Genomic DNA, 23,287 nt, shown 5'->3' with positions numbered 1-23,287 from the left:
TCCTCAGACTGCACTTTCTTAACAGAGATCTTCTCCTATCTGGAAGGACAAGGGCAGGAGATACATGTGAACACCTTCAGGTTCCCCTCCAAGTCACTCACCATCCTGACTTGGAAATATATCACAGTTCCCTTCATTGTCACTGAGTCAAAATCCTGTAAATCGATCCCAGTAGTGCTGTGACCGAGGAACAGGAAAGTCAACCCTTTGGGACAAAACCCTTCATCCTTTTAGCCCGAAACGTTGACTTTCCTGCCCTTCAGATGCTGTCTGACCTGTGGTGGTCTTCCCGCTTGACATCTATCCACTCTGACTTCCGATATCTGCAGTCCTTACTGTCTCCAGCAGTACTTAGATGACATTGGAGTGCAGCGGTTCAGGAAGGCAGCTCACCACCACCTTCTCAAGGGGCAATTAAGGACAGGCAATAAATGCTGGCCCAGCCAGTGATACTCACAGCTCAAGAATGACAAAAAGAACTTCAAAACTGCAGACTTTTCAGAAAATGGGGCACTTAATCTTTAAAAAGGCGCAATCTATCCTACTCAGCTGGATATAAGCAAAACAAATTAATAATGCACGATACGAGTCTGCAAAAGGCAGTTAACAAAAACCGACATTCACTCTGCTCTTTTGTGCAGGGATTCTCAGAGTGTATCATTAAACCATGAATAATTCCCCAATTCCACTGACAGCTTCCTCTTCTCAAGTTAACACAACGTGACAGCGCCGAAACTCAGGACTCTGCTCGGGGTGGTCTGGCTGCTTAACATTGCGTGAGAATGCCATCCCGGATAATTGCCCGCTTGGTTATGAAGAAACCCACTGTCCGCGGACAAGAGACAGACTGCAATGTCCCTGTGCACACTGATGCTCAGTCACGGGAGCAGGAGGAGACCATTTCAGCTTCCTCAACCATGTGCACCCACCCGATTCAATCAATCGGAAGGCAAATGGAATGCCGGTCTTTATTCCAAAGGGAATGGAGTATAAACATAGGGAGGTCTTGCTACAACTACATGAGGCACTAGTCAGACCACACCTGAAATACTTGGTCCCTTATCCATGGAAAGAGAATCTGGCACTGGAGGTAGTCCAGAGAAGGTCAGTTCTGGGTGTGGAGGGGCTGTCTAATGAGGAGAGATTGAGTGGATCAAAGCCATTGAGGTCTACATCATGGAAAAAGGCCGTTTGGCCCATCACATCTGTGCTGGTCAAAAACAACCACCTCACTATTTCAATTCCATTTTCCAACACCTGACCCATAGCCTTATATGGTTTGGCATCACAAGTGCACACCTAAATGCTTGTAGAGTCATAGAGATACACAGCACGGAAGCAGACCCTTCAGTCCAACATGTCCATGCTGATCAGATATCCTAACCTAATCGAGACCCATTTGCCAGCACTTGGCTCATATTCCTCTGAACCTTATCTATTCATGTACCCACCCAGATGCCTTTTAAATGTTGTCATTGTACCAGCCTCCACCACTTCTTCTGGCAGCTCATTCCATACACGCACCACCCGCTGCGTGAAAACTTTGCCCCTTAGGTCCTTTTGATATCTTCCCCACACACCCTATACCTGTGCCCTCTAGGTCTGGACAGCCCAACCCTTCTTCAATGTTTTGAAGGGTTTTCCCCCTCCCACCCTTCCAGGGAGTGAGTTCCAGATTCCCACCACCCTGTGGGTGAATTATTTTTCCCCCACATCCCCTCTAAACCTCCCGCCCCTCATTCTAAATCTATGCCCCTGGTCATTTGACACAAAAACAGAAAATGCTGGAGAAACTCAGCAGGTCTGGCAGGATCTGTGGTGAGAAAAGGCAGAGTTAACATTTGGGTGCAGTGATCCTTCTTCAGGTCTCCGGTTCTGCAGAAGGGAGGGTCACCAGACCTGAAACATTAACTCTGATTTGTCTCCAAAAGATGCTGCCAGAGGTTTTCCAGCAATCTCTGGTTTTGTTTCAGATTCCCAACATCCACAGTTCTTTTGGTATCCCCCCAGTCATTGATCTTGGAATTGTACTCATCAGAGTTTAGAAGAATGGGAGGAGTTATTGAAATATAGGACTCTTCAAGGATTTGACAGGGCAGATGCTGAGAGGTTATTTACGGCATGTCACAGCTGAATGAACCAGTTCTCATTCTGGGATTGCGCTTACTTGGACCAGAATCCTCCAACTGACTGATGAATTTACGAAGAAGAAAATTATCCACAGAGGAATGTGTGATGATGCACTGATGCAAGTTCTGCCAGTCACTAGCATGTCATTAAACCACACAGATGAACAGAGATGTGGAACCCTCGCTCTGAAATTCTGATGAGATGGATATCAATCGAAAAGGTCAAAACAGCGAGCGAGACATTGTTGCTCAGGAGGGGCTAAAGGGAGACAGAAGCAAAGCGCGGAGATGGGGTTTAAGTGTTCTTCAGCCGTGATCGAACTCGACATTGACAGCAAAGGCCTGAGGAGATGAGATCGCCTCCCCACTGTTCCTACCTTCCTTAACCCCAGCTGCTGAAGTTAGATGGCAATCAGGCAAAGGTAGTGCAAGGGTTGCCATAATTTGTCTCACTGCCTTGCTCTCTCTGCGACTTGCTCCCCCAGTTCTTGGAAAGAGACAGATATATCTATCGTAGAATACAGTACAGTACAGGCCTTTCGGCCCTTGTTGTTGTGTTGACCTTTTGTCCCACTCTATGATCAAACTAACCTACATACCCTTCACTTTACTACCATACACAAGCCTATCCAAGAGTCACTTAAATATGCCTCATGTATCTGACTCTACTGCCGCTGCTGGCAGTGCATTCCACAGACTCACAGCTCTCTGAGTAACCACTTTCCTGACCCCTTCCTACTGAAAGGTCCATGGGTTAAGATGTCAGATCCAAAACAGATCAGACTGTTCCTTTCCCATCTTTCACTTTTGAGGTTCACCCACTCAATTAGAATGGAGTATCTGGTTAAGAGAGACCTCCTCAGTTTGAACTAATCTCCAACATCCCTGATCCTGAGTCAGCACATTGATGACCACCCGGTCAATGGCTTAATCATGAATGAATTCATCTCTGTAAACTTCCTAGGACCTTACCATTGACCTGGATCAGCCAGACACATACTGCTGCTATGAGAGAAGGTCAGAGGCGAGACCATCTGTGGCTCTCCACTTGCCTGAATGAGTGCAGCTCCAAGGAGCTCAAAACCATCTAGGGTTTATGTCGAAAAATTTTCCAGGTCTCTCTGAACACAGGACCAGTCCTAAGGTGACTGGAGGATTACAAATGTGACACCGTTGTTTCAGAAAGGGGCACAGGAAACTGTCAGCTAGATGTCAGTTGTGGGAAAACTGACAGAGGCCAAAATACGGGATAAGGTAAATATAAACTTAAAGAAAAATAAGTTTATGCTTGACAGTCAACATGGGCTTTGTCAAGGGCAGGTCATCTCTGACAGATTAAATTGAGTTCTTTGGTGAGGTGACACAGATGGTGGATGACAGTAGTGCTGTGAATTGCATATTTGGACTTTCACAAAGCATTTGATATATTGCCAAATGACAGGTTGGTTAGCAAATTAGGAACGCTTGGGATTGAAGTATCCTTGGCAGCATGGATTAGAAGCTGGGTCAAGGATCGGAAGCAGAGGCTAGGCATAGATGGGCATTTCTCAGACTGACGATGAAAGTGGTGTTGGGACCCTTGCTTTTTCTGACTTATAGAAACAATTTGGAGATGCGTTTTGAGGGTAAAATCTCTAAATTTGCAGATGATACTAAATGAGGGAGAATAGTGAATTGTGAGGATGATGCTGAGCATATTCAGAGGGACACTGACAAGTTGGCCAAATGGACAGACACCTGGCAGATACATTTCAATGCAGAGAAATGTGAGGAAACATGGAGAGGTGATACAGGCCCAATAGTAAAACTTTGAGGGGAGGACAGGAGTAGAGGGACCTCAGGGTTCACAAACACGATTGTCTGAAGGTGACTAGGCAAGTTGAAACAGTTGTTAAGAAGGCTTGTAGGATCCTTGGATTAGTAAATAGAGACACAGAATATAAAAGCAGGGAAGTGATGCTACACCTCTACAAATCACACCACAGACCACACTTAGAGTATCGTGTTTGGTTCTGGGCACTTTATTCACAGAAGGATATTAAAGCTCTGGGGTGGCACAGTGGCTCAGTGGTTAATACTGCTGCTTCATGACACAAGGGACCTGGGTTTATTTCCAGTTTCTGTTGACTATCTGTGTGGAGTTTGCAAATTCTCCCCGTGCCTGCGTAGGGTTTCCACCGGGTGCTCCGGTTTCCTCCCACAGGCCAAAAGATGTGCAGGTTAGGTGAACTGGCCATGCTAAATTGTCCACAGTGTTCAGGGATGTGTAGGTTAGGTGCATCAGTCAGGGACTAAATGTAGGGGAATGGGTCTGGGTGGGCTACTCTTCGGAGAGTTTGTGTGAACGTGCTGGGCCGAAGGGCCTGTTTCCACACTGGGGGATTCTATTATTCCAAGGAGATTTACCAGAATGATACCAGGAATGAGGAATTTTAAATACAAGGAACGATTAGAGAAATTGAGGGTATTTTCCTTTGAGTAGAGAAGATCAAGAGGTGACATTATTGTGTGCTCAAAACTATGAACCTTTTAGACAGGGTAAAGAGGATATTTTGTTTCCACTAATTGGTATGTCAGTAACTGGGGGTCACAATTTCAAGATTGTCACCAATAGAACTAAGAAAATTCTTTACTCAGAGAGTTGTTAGGATTTGGAATGTGCTGCCTGGGAGAGTGGGATTCCACATGAAGTTTCGATAGAGAGCTGGAAATATTCGAAAGGAATGAAGTTAGAAGGCTATGGAGACAGGGCTGTAGAGTGGGGCGAGTTGGGTAGCTCTTTCAGGAGCCAGTACAGGCATGATGGGTTGAATGGCCTCCTTCTGCACTGTAAAATTCTACGATTCTATAAAGCAGCCATTTTGACTGGCACCACAATATTCGCTCACTTTACCAGTGATGTGCAGATCACAGCAGAGCACACCGTCCACAAGACGCAATCCTTTGGCAGTACCTTCCAAACCCATGACCTCGCCCACCTTCAAAGACCACAGGAGCCGTGGCACGGGAACAACGTCACCTGAAAGTTCCCCTCAGAAGGCATGCACCATCCTGACTTGAAGCTAAATCGCCGTCCGGTCAGTGTCGCTGGGTCAAAGTCCTGGGGACTGTGGCTGTCAGCAGCGGCATTACAAGAAGGCAGCTCACCACCACATTCCACACAGTTTCAATACCAACCTGCTCAATGGTGTTCTCACACAATTTGTGAGTAGGTGGGACTTTAACCTGGGTATCCTGGCTCAGAGCCGGGGACGCTATCACTGTGCCACAACAGCCCCACCTTCAAAGGGTAATTTGAACACAAAAATGTTGGTCTTGCCTACATTGCATTAAAGATTGATAAAAATATATTTGAAACGAGACACAAAAAACCTTAAGAGCTCATTGAGTGGACTTGGCGATGATGAGTGACTCAATGCCAGGGAATGATGCCAGTGCATCCAAGGAGGCCTTTCTACATATCATCTGTGTGCTGGCCCTTTGAAAGGGCATCTCCTAATGGGTCACATGGCCACTCCTGCTCTTAGACCCTCGCCCTGTAAATTTCACACGGACGTATCCAGCATCTATTGAACATTCGTCCATTCCATGTTAACAAAGCAATTCAGAGCACATCCTAACGGGGGTGGTAAAAAACCAAGTTGCAGGAATATTAGGAAAGACAGATTATTGGGAGGGAGATGAACTGGTTTGTTTTTTGGAAGGGCTGATACTGAGACTGCTTCATTGAACAGCCTCCTCTGCTGTGAGACTCCACAGTAACAACTTCCTGGATATCAATACTATCAGATTAGCACTGCTGCCTCACAGTGCGAGGGACTGGGTATAATTCCAGCCTCGGGCGACTGTTTGTGTGGAGTTTGCACATTCTCCCCGTGTCTGTGTGCGTTTCCTCCGGGTGCTCCGGTTTCCTCCTACAGTCCAAAGTTGTGCAGGTTAGGTGGATTATCCATGGGAAATTGCCCACAGTGTGCAGGTTAGGGTGGTTTGACCGTGCTAAATTGCCCCACAGTGTCTAGGGAAGTGCAGGCTAGATGGGTTAGCCATGGGGAATGCAGGGTTGTAGAGATAGAATAGAAGGCTGGGTTTGGGTGGTATGTTCTTTGGACGGTTGGTGCAGACTCAATGGGCCGAACAGCCTCTTTCTGCATTGTAGGGATTCTATAGCAATCATCCTCTGGCTACCCGTTTTGTAGCCAGAGGATGAAACTGCTTCTTCCAATTTCCTCTGTTAAATGCCGCTCCCTCAGGTTTGATGAATGCATGTTCCTGAAGGTGGAGGAGTCTAGGACCAGGAGTCACCATCTGAGGACACAGGGTAAACCACAGAGGGGAGATGTCTTCACCCAGAGAGTGAATTCTCTACCACAGGAAGCAGTTGAGTCCAAAACATTGTGCTGTTCCATGAAGGAGTTGGATACAGCACTTGGAGCTAAAGGGATCAAAAGGATATGGGGGGGGAGCAGGAACCAGGGGGATTGAGTTGGATTATCAGCCATGACGTGTTGAATGGTGCAATAGGGTTGATGGGCCGAATGGCCCACTCCTGCTTTTTTTTAATGTTTCTGTGTTTCCATGAATTTGGAATGATATTGTGGCAAATATGTGCAGAGACGGAGAGTGTGAAGCGACCCAGTCATAACAATCATCTGAGCGTTAAGAAACACTGACCTGGAAATGGTCCATTCGGGCTCAATCTTGGAGATGGTGGGATCCTCCGTGTAGTTATACTGTACATTGGGGTTTAACAGCTCGGCTCTGTTGATGTGGACTCTGATAGAGGCTGGGCCTGTTCCCTTTGCCGATGCAGCTGTGACACAGACAATCTCCCCAGAGGTTCTCCTGAAGTCAGGGGAGAGGGAAGGAACAGTGTCAACTACGGGTACAACGTGACAGGAGCAGAGTGAGTATAAGGGCGGGGCACAGGAACGCAATAACCCAAAGGGAGGCTGGTGGGAGATGTAATGTCACTGGATGGATAATCCAGAGCTCCTAACTCGTTCTGAGAACGCGAGTGAGAATCCCACCATGGCAGATGGTGAAATGTGAATTCAATAAAATCTGGAATTGAAAGCTAGTCTAACGGTGACCAAATAAACACTTGTAAAAATCCATCCAGTTTTCTATCATCATTTGGGAAATCTGCTCTCCTGACCTGCTCTCACCTACATATGACTCCAGGTCCAAGTGATGTGGTGGACTTATAACTGCCCTCTGAGATGGTCTCACAAGCCATTCGGTTCAAGGGCAATTAGGGACCAGCAACAAATGCTCATCTTGCTTGCCACGCCTCACAAACAATCGCGTAGAATAAAGGTACAGCATTCCAGATGCTCAGTCTAATGCTTTAGGGACACTGTCTCCAATCCCACCAGGCAGATGGAGGAATTTAGATTCTGATTCATGTTAAACCTAGAATAAACTGCTGGTCTCCTAGGAACAGGAGTAGGCCGTTCAGCCCCTCAAGCCTGTTCTGACATTCAGTGAGACCATAGCTGTGGCTTAACTCCATATACCTGTCCTTGGCCCACATCCCCTAATACCTTTGTTTCACAAACAATTATCTATTTCAGATTCAGATTTACAACTGATCCAGCATCCACTGAGGTTTGTGGAAGAGAGTTCCAAACACCTACCATCCATAGAGGTGGGAATGAGATCAGCCAGGTGGGCCTCATAGAATGTGGAGTTCCCTGACTGGGGCTGTTAACCTGGTCCAATCAGGGAGCCCTGGCTGACAGATAACACCGTGGTGGCTGACTCTGAATGGGGCAGTACTAAACAGAAAGGCCAGGTGGGATGAATTTAGTTTGGGATGATGGTTGGCATGGACTGGTTGGGCCAAGGGGTCTGTTTCCATGCTGTATGACTCTATGGCTGTTCGCGCACAAATAAAAGGGATACCGACCTCTTTGTAAGTGACATTCATCAGTCAGGGCATTGAGTAGAGAAAGTTAGGAAATTATGCTGCAGTTGTATAGGATGATGAGACCACAATTGGGAGTACAGAGGAACATTGATTATCTGAAGGGCACGGGTGGGGAGCATTTCGTTCAGTTAATCGAATTTCAGATAACACAGTTTAGCCTAGCATCGGGACTTTGCGATTTTACCGGATAATCTGATATTCGGATAATCGAATGCCGGATAATCGAGGTTCCTCTGTATTGTGTTCAGTTTTGGTCACCTTGCGAGAGGAAGGATGTAGTTAAACTGGAAAGAGTACAGAAGACATTTACAAGGATGTTGCCTTGACTCAAGAGTCTGAGTTACAGGGAGAGGTTGGACAAGCTAGAACGTTTTTCTTTTGAGCGTGGGAGACTGAGGGAGGATGTTATAGGGGTGTATAAGATCATCAGAGGCATGGATAGGGTGAATGCACTCAGTCTCTTTCCCAGGCTTGGGGAAATCAAGGACTAGAGGGCATCAGGTTAAGGTTAGAGGGGAAAGAATAAAAGGGAATCTGAGTGGCATCATCTTTACACAGAGGGTGGGACGCATTCAAAATGAGCTTCTGGTAGAAATGGTTGAGTGGGTACATTAACAACATTTAAAAGGCATTTGGACAAATACATGGATAGGAAAGGATTAGAAGGATGTGGGCCAAGTGCAGGGAAATAGGGTTAGCGTAGATTGGACATTATAGTCAGCATGACCAGTATGGGTCAAAGGCCTGTCACTGTGCTGTAGGACTCTATGACCAAGGCTGCACTGAAAATAAGTTTATTTGCGTAATCTGATTTTACCTTTTGAATTGACAGATGGCGTTGTCTCCGATGTAAGCTTTCACTGAACTTCCTGCATCCAGGTGTATCCCCACTATCGTCACCTGACTGCCTCCAGACACAGGTCCCTGGGACGGGATCACTCTGTTAAATCTCGGAGTCTTGGGAAGGGAAGGAAAAGGAAAGCATTTATCTTACTATCACAATGGTGCAACATCTGGAGAGTGACAGACAGCGAGAGAGAGTCAGAGAGAAGGTGGGCAAGAAAAACAGGCAGAATCTGAGAGATGTGGGAGAGAGGAGAGGCAGAGGGAGAGACAGAGAAACAGATGGAGAGAGGGAGGAAGAGAGAGGGGGAGAGAGAGAGAAGGGCGAGAGAGCATATGTGTGAGAGACAGAGGGGAGAAACAGAGTGTGTGAGAAAGAGAGAGAAGGGAGAGAGGGAGAGTGATTAGATTAGATTAAATTACAGTGTGGAAACAGGCCCTTCGGCCCAACAAGTCCACACCGCCCCGCCGAAGCGCAACCCACCCATACCCCTACATTTACCCCTTACCTAACACTACGGGCAATTTAGCATGGCCAATTCACCTGACCTGCACATCTTTGGACTGTGGGAGGAAACCGGAGCACCCGGAGGAAACCCACGCAGACACGGGGAGAACGTGCAAACTCCACACAGTCAGTCGCCTGAGGCGGGTATTGAACCCGGGTCTCTGGCGCTGTGAGGCAGCAGTGCTAACCACCGTGCCGCCGGGATGCTGAGTGGGCTGCCCATAAGACCATACGATGGAGGAGCAGAATTAGGCTATTTGGTCCATCGAGTATGCTCCACCATTCAACCATTTCTAACTTGTTTGTCAACCCCATTCTCCTGCTGTTTCCCTGTAACCCCTGATCCCCTCATTAATCAAGAACCTATCTATCTCTGTCTTAAAGACACTCAGTGACTTGGCCTCCACAGCCCTTTGCAGCAATGAGTTCCTACAGATTCAGTAACCTCTCTCTGAAGAAATTCCTCCTCATCTCAGTTCTAAAGGATCATCCCTTCACCCTGAGGCTGTGCCCTCGGGTCCTGGCAAACATTTTCTCCGTATCAACTACCCAGGACTCTCAGTAAGCGTCAATCAGATTCCCCTTCAATCTTCTAAACTCCATCGACTACAGACCCAGGGTCCTCAACCACTCCTCATATGACATGCCTTTCATCTCTGTTCTTGTAAACCTCCCCCTCCGACTCCAGTGCATCCCTCCTTCGATACAGGGCCCAAAACTGCTCACAATCTTCCAAATGCGGTCTGACCACAGCCTTGTACAGCTTCAGCTGTACATCTCAGCTCTTTGAGCCACGACAAAGTAAGTCCCACAGCACTCTGCAAACCCCATCCCAGAGTGACAGTGAGAGACACAACATGAGTGGAGAGGACAAGCAAAACAGTGCATTCATGCGAGAGACAGAGAGGTGTGAGAGCAGGAATGAGAAGGTACGACCCTCAGTGACATCGCCAATGGGAAGGGTATACAAAGATGTGGTCCCAGTCCCTCTCTGGGAGCTCTTACCACAAAAGTGAAAGGTTCTGATGAGATTGCCCGATACTCGTCATTGCAGTCCACAACGCAAACCTCCACAAATCCTTTCTTCGCTGTCTGAGGCACAGCTGGCTCCATATCGCACACAATCCTGTGGAACACAGTTCGTCAGCTTCTGTTATTCACTTCCAGCACAGCACCACATCCAAATATCAAATCCAGCCCAAAACTCAATCTGCACAGCCCCTCTAACCCCTTCACTCGATGGGAAGGTGATAGCCTTGTGGTACTGTCATTAGGCTGTTAGTCCAGAGACCCAGGTAACGTTCCGAGTTCATCGCTTTTTATTCATTCACAGGATGAGGACGTTGCTGCCTAGACCAGCATTTATTGCCCATCCCTAATTGCCCAGAGGGTAATGAAGAGTCAACCACATTGAATCATACAACAGAATCATAGAATCCCTCCAGTGTGGTAGCAGGCCATTCTACCCATCGAGTCCACATCATCCTCCGAACACCATCCCATCCAACCTACCTCCCTCCCCGATCCCTGTAGCCCTGCATTTACCCATGGCTGATCCACCTAGCCTGCACATCCCTGGGCACTATGCACAATTTAGCACGGCCAATCCACAATTGCTGTGGGTCTGGAGTCACATGTGGGCCAGATCAGGTAAGGATGGCAGTTTCCTTCCCTAAAGGACGTTAGTGAACCGGATGGGTTTTTCCAACAATTGACAATAGATTCCCAGTCACCATCAGACTCTTAACTCCAGATGTTTAATTTGAATTCAAATTCCACCTTCTGCTGTGATGGGATTCGAACCCAGATTCGGGAACATCGCTTAAGTCTCTGGATTAATGTTAAACAATAATTCCACTAGGCCATTGCCTCCATCAAATCACATGATGGAATGTGAATTCAATAAAAATGTGCAATTACAATTCTAATGATAACCATTAGAGGTCCTTATTGTTGGAAAAATTCACCTTGTCCACTAATAGTTGTGAAGGAGGGAATCTTCCATCCTTACCTGGTCTAGCCTACATGTGACTCCAGACCTACTGTGATATGGTTAACTCTCCACTGCCCTCTGGGCAATTAGGGATTGGTAATAAGTGCTGGTCTAGCCAGTGATGTCCACATGCTGTGAATGAATTTTTAAAAACTCCTGGTTTTAAACACGTTTCCCAGTGACTGTTTTGCAGCTTTCCAATGTTGTATGCATTTCCTGTTTATCCCAACTCCCCTCCCAGTAAATATTGGGTTTGGGAATTATGAGCTCCAAAAGCTGAGGGATGTAGGGTTGGGATAGTGAAATGTTCCCATTTCAGCCACTCAGGCTCTGGCTTCAATACTTACAAATCAGCTAGACATCACGGGATTGGATGGCCAATGTGGTTGCCGTGAGCAACCAGGGATGGGCAGCAAATGGGGTCACTGGATGCTTAGAAGGAAGAAGTCGATAGGATTCTTGATGAAGAAGGGAGTCAAACATTATCAGGGGCAGTTGTAAATGTGGAGATGAGGCCATAAACAATTTAGCCACGGAAGCTTTGGAGAGAGTGCAGAGAAGGTTCACAGGATGTTGCCTGGTCTAGAGGGTATTAGCTATGAGGAAAGGTTAAACAGACTAGGATTGTTTTCACTGGAAAGATGGCGGCTGAGAGGAGACCTGATAGAGGTTTACAAAATTATGAGAGGCATAGATAGGGTGGAGTCTGAGGTATTTTCTCCAGGGTTGAAGTTTCAATTACAAGGGGGACACAGGTTCAACGTGAGAGGGGAAAAGCTTAAGGGAGATGTGCGAGGGATGTTTTTCACACAGAGAGTAGTAGGAGTCTGGAACGCATTGCCAGATGAGGTGGGGGAAAGCAGGGACATTGATGACATTGAAGAGGCATCTGGTTACATGAATAGGGAGGGAATAGAGGGATATGGACCGAATAAGGCCAGAAGGTTTGCTTTTTAGTTTAGGTTGGAGGGCCAACGGGCCTGTTCCTGTGCTGTCCGTCTCTCTTTTATCCTTTCTGATCTTTAAAATGGAGGTGCAAGCTGAAGAGGCCAAATGGCCTATTCCCCCCTTAACGTTTACCGTGACTCGGAGGGATCGGGTTTCCACACTTACTGCTCTGCGCTGATGTACTCCTCGGGAATGGGAATACACTTCACCCGTCCAACATGTACCCCGTAACGAATCTCTGAGAACGTCAAGCCCAGGTTCACTCCAGTAATCGTCAATCTGGTTCCTCCTTCCTTGGGCCCAGTCTCCGGTACCAGCTGGAAATAGAAAAAGAGAGAGTTGAGGATCGAACTCAGGGAGCAGACTGATGGATTGCCCAGATGCACCAGCCTCTCGCAGCATGCCTGACTCTCTCTGTCTCTCTCTCTCTCTCTCTCTGTGTAAAGTGACAGTTCCGACCTGTACCAACTATGAACTCAGCCTTGTACAGTGGAACACAGGGACGGAGGTGATGGCTTAGTGGTATTATCGCTGGACTGTTGGCCCAGATTACGTCCGGGGACCCGGATTCAAATCCCGCACCCATCAGATAGAGGAATTTGAATTCAATACAAATATCTGGAATTAAGAGTCTAATGGTGACCGTGAAGCCATTGTCGATTGTTGGAAAAACCCATCCGGTTCACTAATGTCCTTTAGGGAAGGAAATTGCCATCCTTGTCTGGACTATGCGTGACTCTAGATCCACACTAAATTGATTAGGGATGGGTAATGTTGTGGACCAGGCCAGACCCCCTCAAAATATTTTAAGAAGGTAGCCCAGATCCTAACTTTCTCTTATTTTAAAGATGGATGTGAAGTGGATATTCCAGGTGTGATGCAGCTGGTCAAACCACTCGGCTTTCGGCAAAACAGAATTTATTTAAACACTACAGCTGAAACATGAACAAAAAAAAACAGAATTTAGAATAGCTTAACTATTTGGAAACTCAACTGACCCAAGACAGCAACCTAACTAAGGAATTGTTCCAATTCCCGTAACATCCCATAAACACACCCCGTGGTGAAAGGTAAATTCAAACACAGGTTCTCACAGGTAGGAGAGAACAGCATCCAGATAGAGATTTCAGAGAGAAAGCCAGTCAGGAACCATCTGCTGAAGCTTGGAACCTTTCTCCACTCCCAATAGCTTCTCATTGCCTGCTAGAACTAAAACTAGAAAAAAAACCTGAACTGCGAGAACTGCCCATTGCCCTGCCATTGTTAACGTGAGCCCTTGCCCAGACATGTTGGCACCTCTGCCTTTACAACCTCTCTTGAAAAACAAACAAGGATGAAATAACCTTGTTCAAGGGGCAGCATCGTCACAGCAATAAGTGCTGCCTGGTCAGTGACGCTCACATCCCGTGAATTAATGAAGAATAAAATTAAGTGTACGCACATCCCATTAGATACTGGAGCAGAATTAAGCCATTTGGCCCATTGAGTCTGCGCTGCCATTCAATCATGGATGATATGTTTTTCAACTCCATTCTCCTGTTTTCCCTCTGTAACCTTTGATCCCCTTACTCATCATGAATCTATCCATCTCTGTCTTAAAGACACTCAATGACTTGGCCTCCATAGCCCTCTGCAGCAATGGGTTGCCACAGATTCCTCAACCTCAGATAGATAGATTAGATAGATTACCTACAGCGTGGAAACAGGCCCTTCAGCCCAACAAGTCCACACCGACCCGCCAAAGAGAAACCCATCCCTCTATATTTACCCCTGACTAATCCACCTAACACTATAGGCAATTTAGCATGGCCAATTCACCCGACCTGCACATCTTTGGACTGTGGGAGGAACCCCACGCAGACACGGGGAGAATGTGCAAACTCCACACAGACAGTCTGGCTGAAGAAATTCCTCCACATCTCAGTTCTAAAAGCACTTCACTTTGAGGCTGTGCCCATGGGTCCAAGTCTCTTCTACTGTGGAAGCATCTTCACTATGTCCATCTGTCCAGGCCTCTCAATATTCTGTAAGTTTCAATCAGATTCCCATCACTCCCCCACCCCAACTTCATCCTTTTAAATTACATCAAGTACAGATCCAGAGTCCTCAACCACTAATTATATGACAAGCCCTTCATCCCTGGGATCACTCTTTTAAACCTCCTCTGGACCCCCTCCAATGCCGGCATGTCCTTCCTTAGATATGAGGCCCAAAACTGCTCACGCTATCCCAAATGCAGTCTGACCAGCGCCTTATACAGGCAGAGTAGAGCTGCGCCTGCACCCGCCCTCCCCAATTCTCTCTGTGTGCCTTACTGTTTCGAGTTTTGCACTTTTTATAAAGCGCCCTGCTCTGTACTTACGGTCTTAAGGTACTTTTACAGTCCAATTTGCATGGCCTTACATTTCGAAACCCTCCAGCCATAGTGTTCTCCCAAGCACAATTAAAACCCGACACCTGCACGTTGTAAAAACTAAAACTGCACAGCGCAAGGAGTGTGTCAGGAGTCGGCTGATTTGCAGATGGCTGGCAGCCTGATGAAATATGGGAGGAAGTGCAGTTTCAATCCAAGCACACAGCTAGGCTGGTTGGAAAGCCTGCATCCTGAGTGGAGATTCCAAACTTTCTTTCACTGGCAGTTCCCAATTGCTGAGCTGGCCTGGGACTAACTGCACTCAGGGAAAGTGAGGCCTGCAGATGCTGGAGATCAGAGTCGAGAGAGTGGCGCTGGATATGCACAGCAGGTCAGGTAGCATCAGAGGAGCAGAAGAATTGATGTTTCGGGCAAAAGCCCTTCATCAGGAACGGACAAACCAACACATCTTGCAAATTCTTTCCTTCAATTTTTTTTTAAAACATACAGCAGCGAGACTGACGTCTCCCCAAAAGCTTTACTAGAATTGAGGCACTACTGGAGGATGCAGAGGGGAATGCAGGATAAACACGAGGCAGGAAAATGGAGAGGTCTCTCACCTTGCCAGCAGGGGTTAAATGCCAGCCCACCAACATCAAAGCTTCTCCCTCACAACACCCCTCACTGGATTCAACGAAGGAAGATAAAACCAGACAAGGAGAAGTCTCCCGGTTCCCATTTCAGCTCATCCGTACAGACTGAATGCCACTAACCCTGTCCCTTTCCTGCCAAACGTTCCCACCCTCCCCACCACATGGCTCCTGAACTTTGGTGTTCGATTCTCCCTTGAATTAACAAAGAGATTATTTTTGATTAGATTACATTATATTCCCTACAGTGTGGAAACAGGCCCTTCGGCCCAACAAGTCCACACCGACCCTCCGAAGAGCAACCCACCCAGACCCATTCCCCTACGTTTACCCCTTCACTTGACACTACGGGCAATTTAGCATGGCCAATTCACCTAACTTGCACATCTTTGGACTGTGGGAGGAAACCGGAGCATTTTCAGGATAAATTATTCAGCTGCATGTGAGATTAAAGACATGAGCTCATCCTGCCTCACGCAATTTGAAAGGAGCTCCATCACAGAGTATATGTTGGACAGGAAGATGGCAATCTCACTCAGAGAGATACCCCCAGAGACCCTGATCAAACCACACTCTCCACACAATCAGCTGAGCCTCCTGCCATTACTGAGTCATTGGATTTTGGATATCCATTAACTTATTATCAAACATGTAGGTCATATAGGGGTACAACACAGAAACAGATCCTTTGGTCCAACCTGTCCATGCTGACCATATATCCTAAATTAATCTGGTCCCATTTGCCAGCACTTGGCCCATATCCCTCTAAACTCTTCCTATTCATATACCCATCCAGATGCCTTTTAAATGTTGTAATTGTACCAGCCTCCACCACTTCCTCTGGCAGCTCATTCCATACACGCACCACCCTCTGCATAAAATATTTGCTCCTTAGGTTTCTTTAAGATTTTTCTCCCTCTCACCTTAAACCTATGCCCTCTAGGTACTCCCCTACCCTGGAGAAAATACCTTGACTATTGGCCATACCAATGTCCTGTACATCCACAACATTACCCCCCAACTTCTATTCTCAATGCTCGATCCATAAAGACAAGCATACCAAACGCCTTCTTGACCACCCAGTCCACCTACGACTCCACTTTCAAGGATCGTGAATCTGGTTGGAGCGGGGGGAAACACTAACCTAATGACAGCCAGTAACACAAGAAATGGAGTGTGTTCCAAATTGCATTGACTTGTCTGAAACCCTACAAAAATTAACCACTCACTTCATTAAAAAGTCACATTGCTGCATGACCAAAGGTCTCCAATGTGACCTCTAATGCACTCAAGTCACACCTTTACGGTGTGCTTAGTACAATATGATTTGGGCAAGGCCTGACTAATCTGACCATGCCCACCAATGTTGGCATTGCCATCAGCAGAGTGGATTGGAACTAAGTACTCACTGTGCCCCTTTCTGGGTGAGGTGTTAAACAGAGCCCGACATTGGGTACACTGAAGACACAGATTGCCTGGTTTATAGGGAGTAAAGAAGCTGAGGGACATGGCGATACTGGGGGTGAGGTGGAGGGGCAGGGGAGTAAGGTGGTGAAGTGGTGTTGAGGTAGAGGACCAGCCATGAACCAGTTCAACGATGGAGCAGGCATGAGGACTGAAAGGCCTATCTGTTCCTGGTGTTCCTAATTGTGCAGTGCCTTCGGATGTCTCGGTCTAAAACCTGAGAACTCCCTCCCTATGGCCCTCTCTCCTCCTTTTAGATACCGCCTCCTCCACTCCCCACTCCCACCTCCCCCCGCCCCAAACCCATCCCACCTATTTGTGCCCGTGTCTCTTTGATGATGCTTGTACAATCACCTGGCCTAATTTATGCCCTGGTGTCGATTTTCCTTCTTCACATATCTCGGCTAAAATACCTTCCTCACACCAATTGGTCACCTTGTCAGCAATTCATGGGATATTACTGTGTGTGCTACTTGGTGCAGGGTCCTTCTAAACTGTTCAAGGTTTCCCAACTGCATAGGGGAAGGGTGCAGAGGTTTTGGTTTGGTGGAATGATTAAGGGTAGTCCACATTAGCCCCCTTCCCCCAAACGACCTGCTCTCTTTCATCTCGAAGGACAAAGACAGCAGATATATGGGATCACCACGCCTTTGCAAGTTCCCCTCCAAGCCACTCACCATACTGACTTGGAAATGTATCACCATTTCTTCACTGTCCCTGGGGCAAAAATCCAGGAATTCCCTCCCTGAGGGCATTGTGGGTCAACAAGCAGCACATGGGCAGAGCACTATGAGAAGTTATTCTTCTCCAGACTATTTAGGGATGGTCCATAAATGTTGGCTCAGCCAGTGGCTCCTCATATTCCATGACAAGAACAAATTGTTTCTGGTCCAAAAGAATTTTAAAGATGCCTTTCCAAGAAGGAAAATGAAAGGGTAAGCAACAAATTAAGTGTGAGGGCGGGAAGGAGAGAGAAACAGACAGACAGACAGAAAGAGAGGAGATAGAGGAAGAGGAAGAGAGCGATAGAGAGAGACGGAAAGAGAAAGAGAGACAGAAATGGAAAAATATATCAGAGAGAGAGAGAGAGACACGCACACAAAAGCAGACAGAGGGTTAGAGAAAGAGGGAGAGACAGAAATGGAGAATTAGAGAGAGAATGAAAGACAAAAACAGACAGGGTTAGAGAAAAAGAAAAAGGGAGAGTCAGAAAGAGAAAGAGCGACAGGGATGGAGAAAGGGATAGAGAGAGAAACAGATAAAGAGAGACAGAGACAGAAAAGAGAAAGAGGGAGAGATAGAGAGGAAAATAGAGAAGGACAGATATTGAGAGAAAGAGACAAGGAAACAGAGAGAGGGTTGCAGAAAGGAGAGACAAAGAGAGAAAGACAGACAGAGATAGCGAAAGAGAGAGAGAAGGGTTGTGAGAGAAAGATATCAAGTGGTTAAAAAAAAAGAGATAAGACAGAAAAATGGAGAGTTTGAACCTGAGAGATGGCAGGGATCAGAATTCAGGCAGAGAGCTGTTAATCAGATGACAAGCTTTCCTGATGAAGGGCTTTTGCCTGAAATGTCGATTTCGAAGCTCCTTGGATGCTGCCTGAACTGCTGTGCTCTTCCAGCACCACTGATCCAGAATCTGGTTTCCAGCATCTGCAGTCATTGTTTTTATCTCCTGTAACTAGCCTGGGATTCAGACTGAAGTATGCGATGGAGTCTCTCCGATCTAGAAGCAGTGATCTAATTTGCAGACATCTGCTACATCTGGCAGGGATCAGATATCAGCTTGGACACGGTGAAGTCCAAAGCCAGGTCTGGGTTCCCGGGGTAGATTTACTTCCCCTCCTGTAACCAATCCTGCCTTGTTCTTCCTGTCAGGCAAGATGGCTTTGGTTTATTTGAAGTGTCATGGTTAGGAAGATACATGGTAACGTGATTCATTAAACAGAATTATTCATAATGGAAAGACAGGTGTAGCTTGACAAAACAAATATTATGACTGATGAGCGTAGCTGTAACGGCCTCGTAATAACAATAATAGTATAATTATAGGTAATTTTACATCGCTTTTAACGCCAAGTATTCATGTGACATACAGCTGTATCCTACAAGTCAGGAACTATGCTGGCTCAAGGAATGAACAAGAGGAGACTGAAGCCAATAAACCCAAGCACTAATTCGACCAGCCAAAGTCCATTTGCAGGAGAAGTAGGATATATAGAATGCACTTAAGTCTCACTTTACTGTACATCTGTTGAAGAACAAATTGGCAATATCAAGAGTCAAGTGTGGAAATTCTTTACAACACGATGAAGGGGAAGACGACTACAGTCGCACAGTAGGAAGTAGAACTGCTTGTCACAGAGGGGAGAGGGCTGTCTACTGATCGTGTCACTGGAAATCCAGAAACTCAGGCAAACCTTCCTGCCTTTTCCCCCTACCCTGGATTCCCTAACCGATTTATCGATGATTTGGAGGTGCCGGTGTTGGACTGGGGTGGACAAAGTTAAAAATCACACAACACCAGGTTATAGTCCAACAGGTTTAATTGGAAGCACACTAGCTTTCGGAGCACCGCTCCTTCATCAAGTGGTAATGGCCACAATCGCCTGATGAAGGAGCGACGCTCCGAAAGCTATTGTGCTTCCAATTAAATCTGTTGGACTATACTCTGGTCTTGTGTGATTTTTAACTTTGATTTATTGATCTCAGCCCTGAATATATCAATTGCCTCATTTCCAACTTATTCTCAGACACAAGGTTATGTTACTGCCTTTCCTTTAATCCTCTTTTGTATAACAATGCTACTTTTTATAATTCTGTAAGACTTGTACCTAAGGTGGCACCATTAAAAGGCAGCCATTGTAAAAACGTTTCACCGTGCACATAGAACATAGATAGAACATAGAAGAATACAGCGCAGTACAGGCCCTTGGGCCCTCGATGTTGCGCCGATCCAAGCCCACCTAAACTACACTAACCCACTATCCTCCATATACCTATCCAATGCCCTCTTAAATGCCCATAAAGAGGGAGAGTCCACCACTGTTACTGGCAGGGCATTCCATGAACTAACGACTCGCTGAGTGAAGAACCTACCCCTAACATCAGTCCTATATCTACCCCCCCTTAATTTAAAGCTATGCCCCCTTGTAATACCCGACTCAATACGCGGGAAAAGGTTCATACTGTCGACCCTATCTAACCCCCTAATCATCTTGTACACCTCAATCAAGTCACCCCTAAACCTTCTTTTCTCTAGTGAAAACAGCCCCAAGTGCCTCAGTCTTTCCTCATACGATTTTCCTTCCATACCAGGCAACATCCTGGTAAACCTCCTCTGCACCCGTTCCAATGCCTCCACATCCTTCCTATAGTATGGCGACCAAAACTGCACACAATATTCCAGATGCGGCCGTACCAGAGTCTTATACAACTGCATCATGACCTCAGGACTCCGGAACTCAATTCCTCTACCAATAAAAGCCAGTACGCCATATGCCTTCCTCACCGCACTATTTACCTGGGTGGCAACTTTCAGAGATCTGTGTACATGGACACCAAGATCCCTCTGCTCATCCACACTACCAAGTATCCGACCATTAGCCCAGTACCCCATCTTTTTGTAGAGTCATAGAGATGTACAGCATGGAAACAGACCCTTCGGTCCAACCCGTCCATGCCGACCAGATATCCCAACCCAATCTAGTCCCACCTGCCAGCACCCGGCCCATATCCCTCCAAACCCTTCCTGTTCATACACCCATCCAAATGCCTCTTAAATGTTGCAATTGTACCAGCCTCCAACACTTCCTCTGGCAGCTCATTCCATACCCGTACCACCCTCTGTGTGAAAACGTTGTCCCTTAGGTCTCTTTTATATCTTTCCCCTCTCACCCTAAACCTATGCCCTCTAGTTCTGGACTCCCCCACCCCAGGGAGAAGACTTTGTCTATTTACCTTATCCATGCCCCTCATAATTTTGTAAACCTCTATTAGTTTTTTGTTTTTATTAGTGGGCGGCACGGTGGCACAGTGGTTAGCACTGCTGCCTCACAGCGCCTGAGACCAGCGCCGAAGGGCCTGTTTCCACACTGTAATGTAATCTAATCTAATCTAAAAAAAAAAGTCACCCCTCAGCCTCCGAGGCTCCAGGGAAAACAGCCCCAGCCTGTTCAGCCTCTCCCTATAGCTCAGATCCTCCAACCCTGGCAACATCCTTGTAAATCTTTTCTGAACCCTTTCAAGTTTCACAACATCTTTCAGATAGGAAGGAGGCCAGAATTGCACACAATATTCCAACAGTGGCCTAACCAACGTCCTGTACAGCCACAACATGACCCCCCCAACTCCTGTACTCAATACTCTGACCAACAAAGGAACTGGAGCAAAAGTGACAATAAAGGATATTCAATATTCAATTCAATATTGGCCCAACCTCAACAGACCTTTGTGGTAAAGAATTCCACGATTCATAACCCTCTGACAGAAGAAATTCCTCCTCAACTCTGTCTGAAATGTTCCACCCCTTATTCTGAGATATTGCCCACTCTGGTGCTTGACTCTCCCACAAGGGAAAACAACCTTTCCATATCTGGGAGGAAGTGAGGACTGCAGAGATCAGTTTCGAGAGTGTGGTGCTGGAAAAGCACAGCAGGTCAGGCAGCGTCCCAGGAACAGGAGAATTGATATTTCGAGCATAAGCCCTTCCGATTCACCTGCTCCTTGGAGGCTGCCTGACCGGCTGTGCCTTTCCAGCGCCACACGCTCAAACCTTTCAAGCTCCCCATGAATTCTATGTTTCAATATGGTCTTCTCTCCTCTAAATTCCAATGGGTACAGATCCAAAGTGCTCAACTGTCCTCATAAGGCAGTCCCTCCATACCCAGTATCAAGCTTCTCAGGATGGCCTCCAATGGACAGCAAGGTCAGTATTCCAGGATTGGCCCGATAAGTGCCTTGTATCGTTTTAGCAAAACCTCCCAGAACCACATCAGCTCCTCTGTCTGAACATTGTGGCTAAAATCCTCAGTCCTAGACCTGCTGCACTCTCACATCCCAGAAAGACTTCTCCACTTGTTTATCTGCTGTCTGAGGTGGCACTGCTGCCTCACTGTGCTAGGGACCTGGGTTCGATTCCAGCCTCGGACCACTGTCTGTGTGGAGTTTGTTCGGTCTCCCCACAAGTAACAGGAGGAAGTTATTTGAATCGCTAGAGCATACAGACAAGGGTGAGCCAACACCTTCCTCTTCCCTCGAACTCAGGCAAAACTCAAAACGCAAGATAACCTGCCAAAGACGTTATGGCTCAGTGGTTAGCACTGCTGCCTCACAGCGCCAGGGACCCAGGTTCGATCCCACCCTCGGGCGACCGTCTGTGGGAGTTTGCACATTCTCCCCAGGTCTATGTGGGTACCCTTTCGGGTGCAGTGGTTTCCTCCAACAGTCCCAAGATGTGCAGACTAGGTGGATTAGCCATGCTAAATTGCAGGGATCTGCAGACTAGGTGGGTTAACTAAGGGAAGTATGGCGATAGCAGAGGGAGGTGAGAAGTTCTTCAGAGGGTTGGTGTGGAATCAGTGGGCTGAATGGCCTGTTTCCGCACTGTAGGGATTCGATGAAATCTCACAGATATCCCTCCATTCTCAGCAAAACAGATCCCCTCTACAAAGGACAACCGGGGAGGAATTTGCAATTAGCTTCAGGAGGCAACAGGGACGTTTGAGGACTGGGTGGGGCACTCTCCACACCTGTGGACAGATCCACAACGCCACAAGTTTCTGCACCACATGGGGTCTACGATCAGCAACAGATGACATGCTGAAAATATTGTGCCAACCACACAAGTGGAAGCAGGAGACAGCAAGAAAATAAACTATCGAGGCCCGTAGGCCTGAACTGGAAAGTACAGACGCAGAAATCCAGCTTGTGAGATAATTAATTGCTGCTGGGTGGGGGAAGAGCAATTTCTTTTGATTTTTAAAGCTGTGGAACTTTCCCAAGAACGAATTCGCCCCTTGGGTGACTGCTGTCAATGTTATCCTTCTCAAATGCACAATGCCCCGGCCTTCCTGAAGGAAGTGCCAACATCTCCCACCTCAAAGGCTGGAGAAAAGACTTCAAAACACAAGGCTGCAATGTGAAACTTTATGATTTAGGCTGTGAGCTAAGAGTGGAGAAAATTAAAAACATCCCATCCCCGTCTCTTTTTCTTTTGATAGTTACGTTTTACACGCAGGGAACTGAGGTGCACTGAGAGTGATAGCAACCTTTCATTTCGATTACTGAAACCAAAGCTGTGTTAAATCTACCACCAAACACAACGGTTTAAAATAAGGCTTCATTCGTGTAAAAATACAAATGCGAGACTTGCATTTACATAGCACCTTTTCTGGCTACCGGACATTTCAAAGGGTATTACAGCCTGTGTTTCAGAAGTCCAGTCATTTCCATAACAAAGGAAACATAGG

At 46.8% G+C, this 23,287-nt stretch overlaps 1 protein-coding gene across 2 annotated transcripts in view; it reads right to left on the bottom strand.

The window, feature by feature from the left end:
* LOC122558816 (plexin-A1-like) overlaps positions 1-23,287 on the bottom strand; it is a 588,446-nt gene that overhangs the window by 132,070 nt on the left and 433,089 nt on the right. For both annotated transcript variants that reach the window (XM_087994072.1, XM_087994073.1), the window contains exons 13-16: positions 12,516-12,667; positions 10,415-10,535; positions 8,876-9,015; positions 6,801-6,971 (exon numbers count right to left, since the gene is read on the bottom strand). In XM_087994072.1, coding sequence (XP_087850198.1) covers positions 6,801-6,971; positions 8,876-9,015; positions 10,415-10,535; positions 12,516-12,667 — 584 coding nt within the window. The remainder of the gene's footprint in view (positions 1-6,800; positions 6,972-8,875; positions 9,016-10,414; positions 10,536-12,515; positions 12,668-23,287) is intronic.

Source organism: Chiloscyllium plagiosum, unplaced genomic scaffold (assembly GCF_037043375.1).
Source record: "Chiloscyllium plagiosum isolate Xiang-an unplaced genomic scaffold, Cpla_swu_hap1 HiC_scaffold_14, whole genome shotgun sequence".
Taxonomy (NCBI): Eukaryota; Metazoa; Chordata; class Chondrichthyes; order Orectolobiformes; family Hemiscylliidae; genus Chiloscyllium; species Chiloscyllium plagiosum.
Note: the sequence above shows the minus strand (reverse complement) of the source record. Positions and strands in the feature narration are given on the sequence as shown.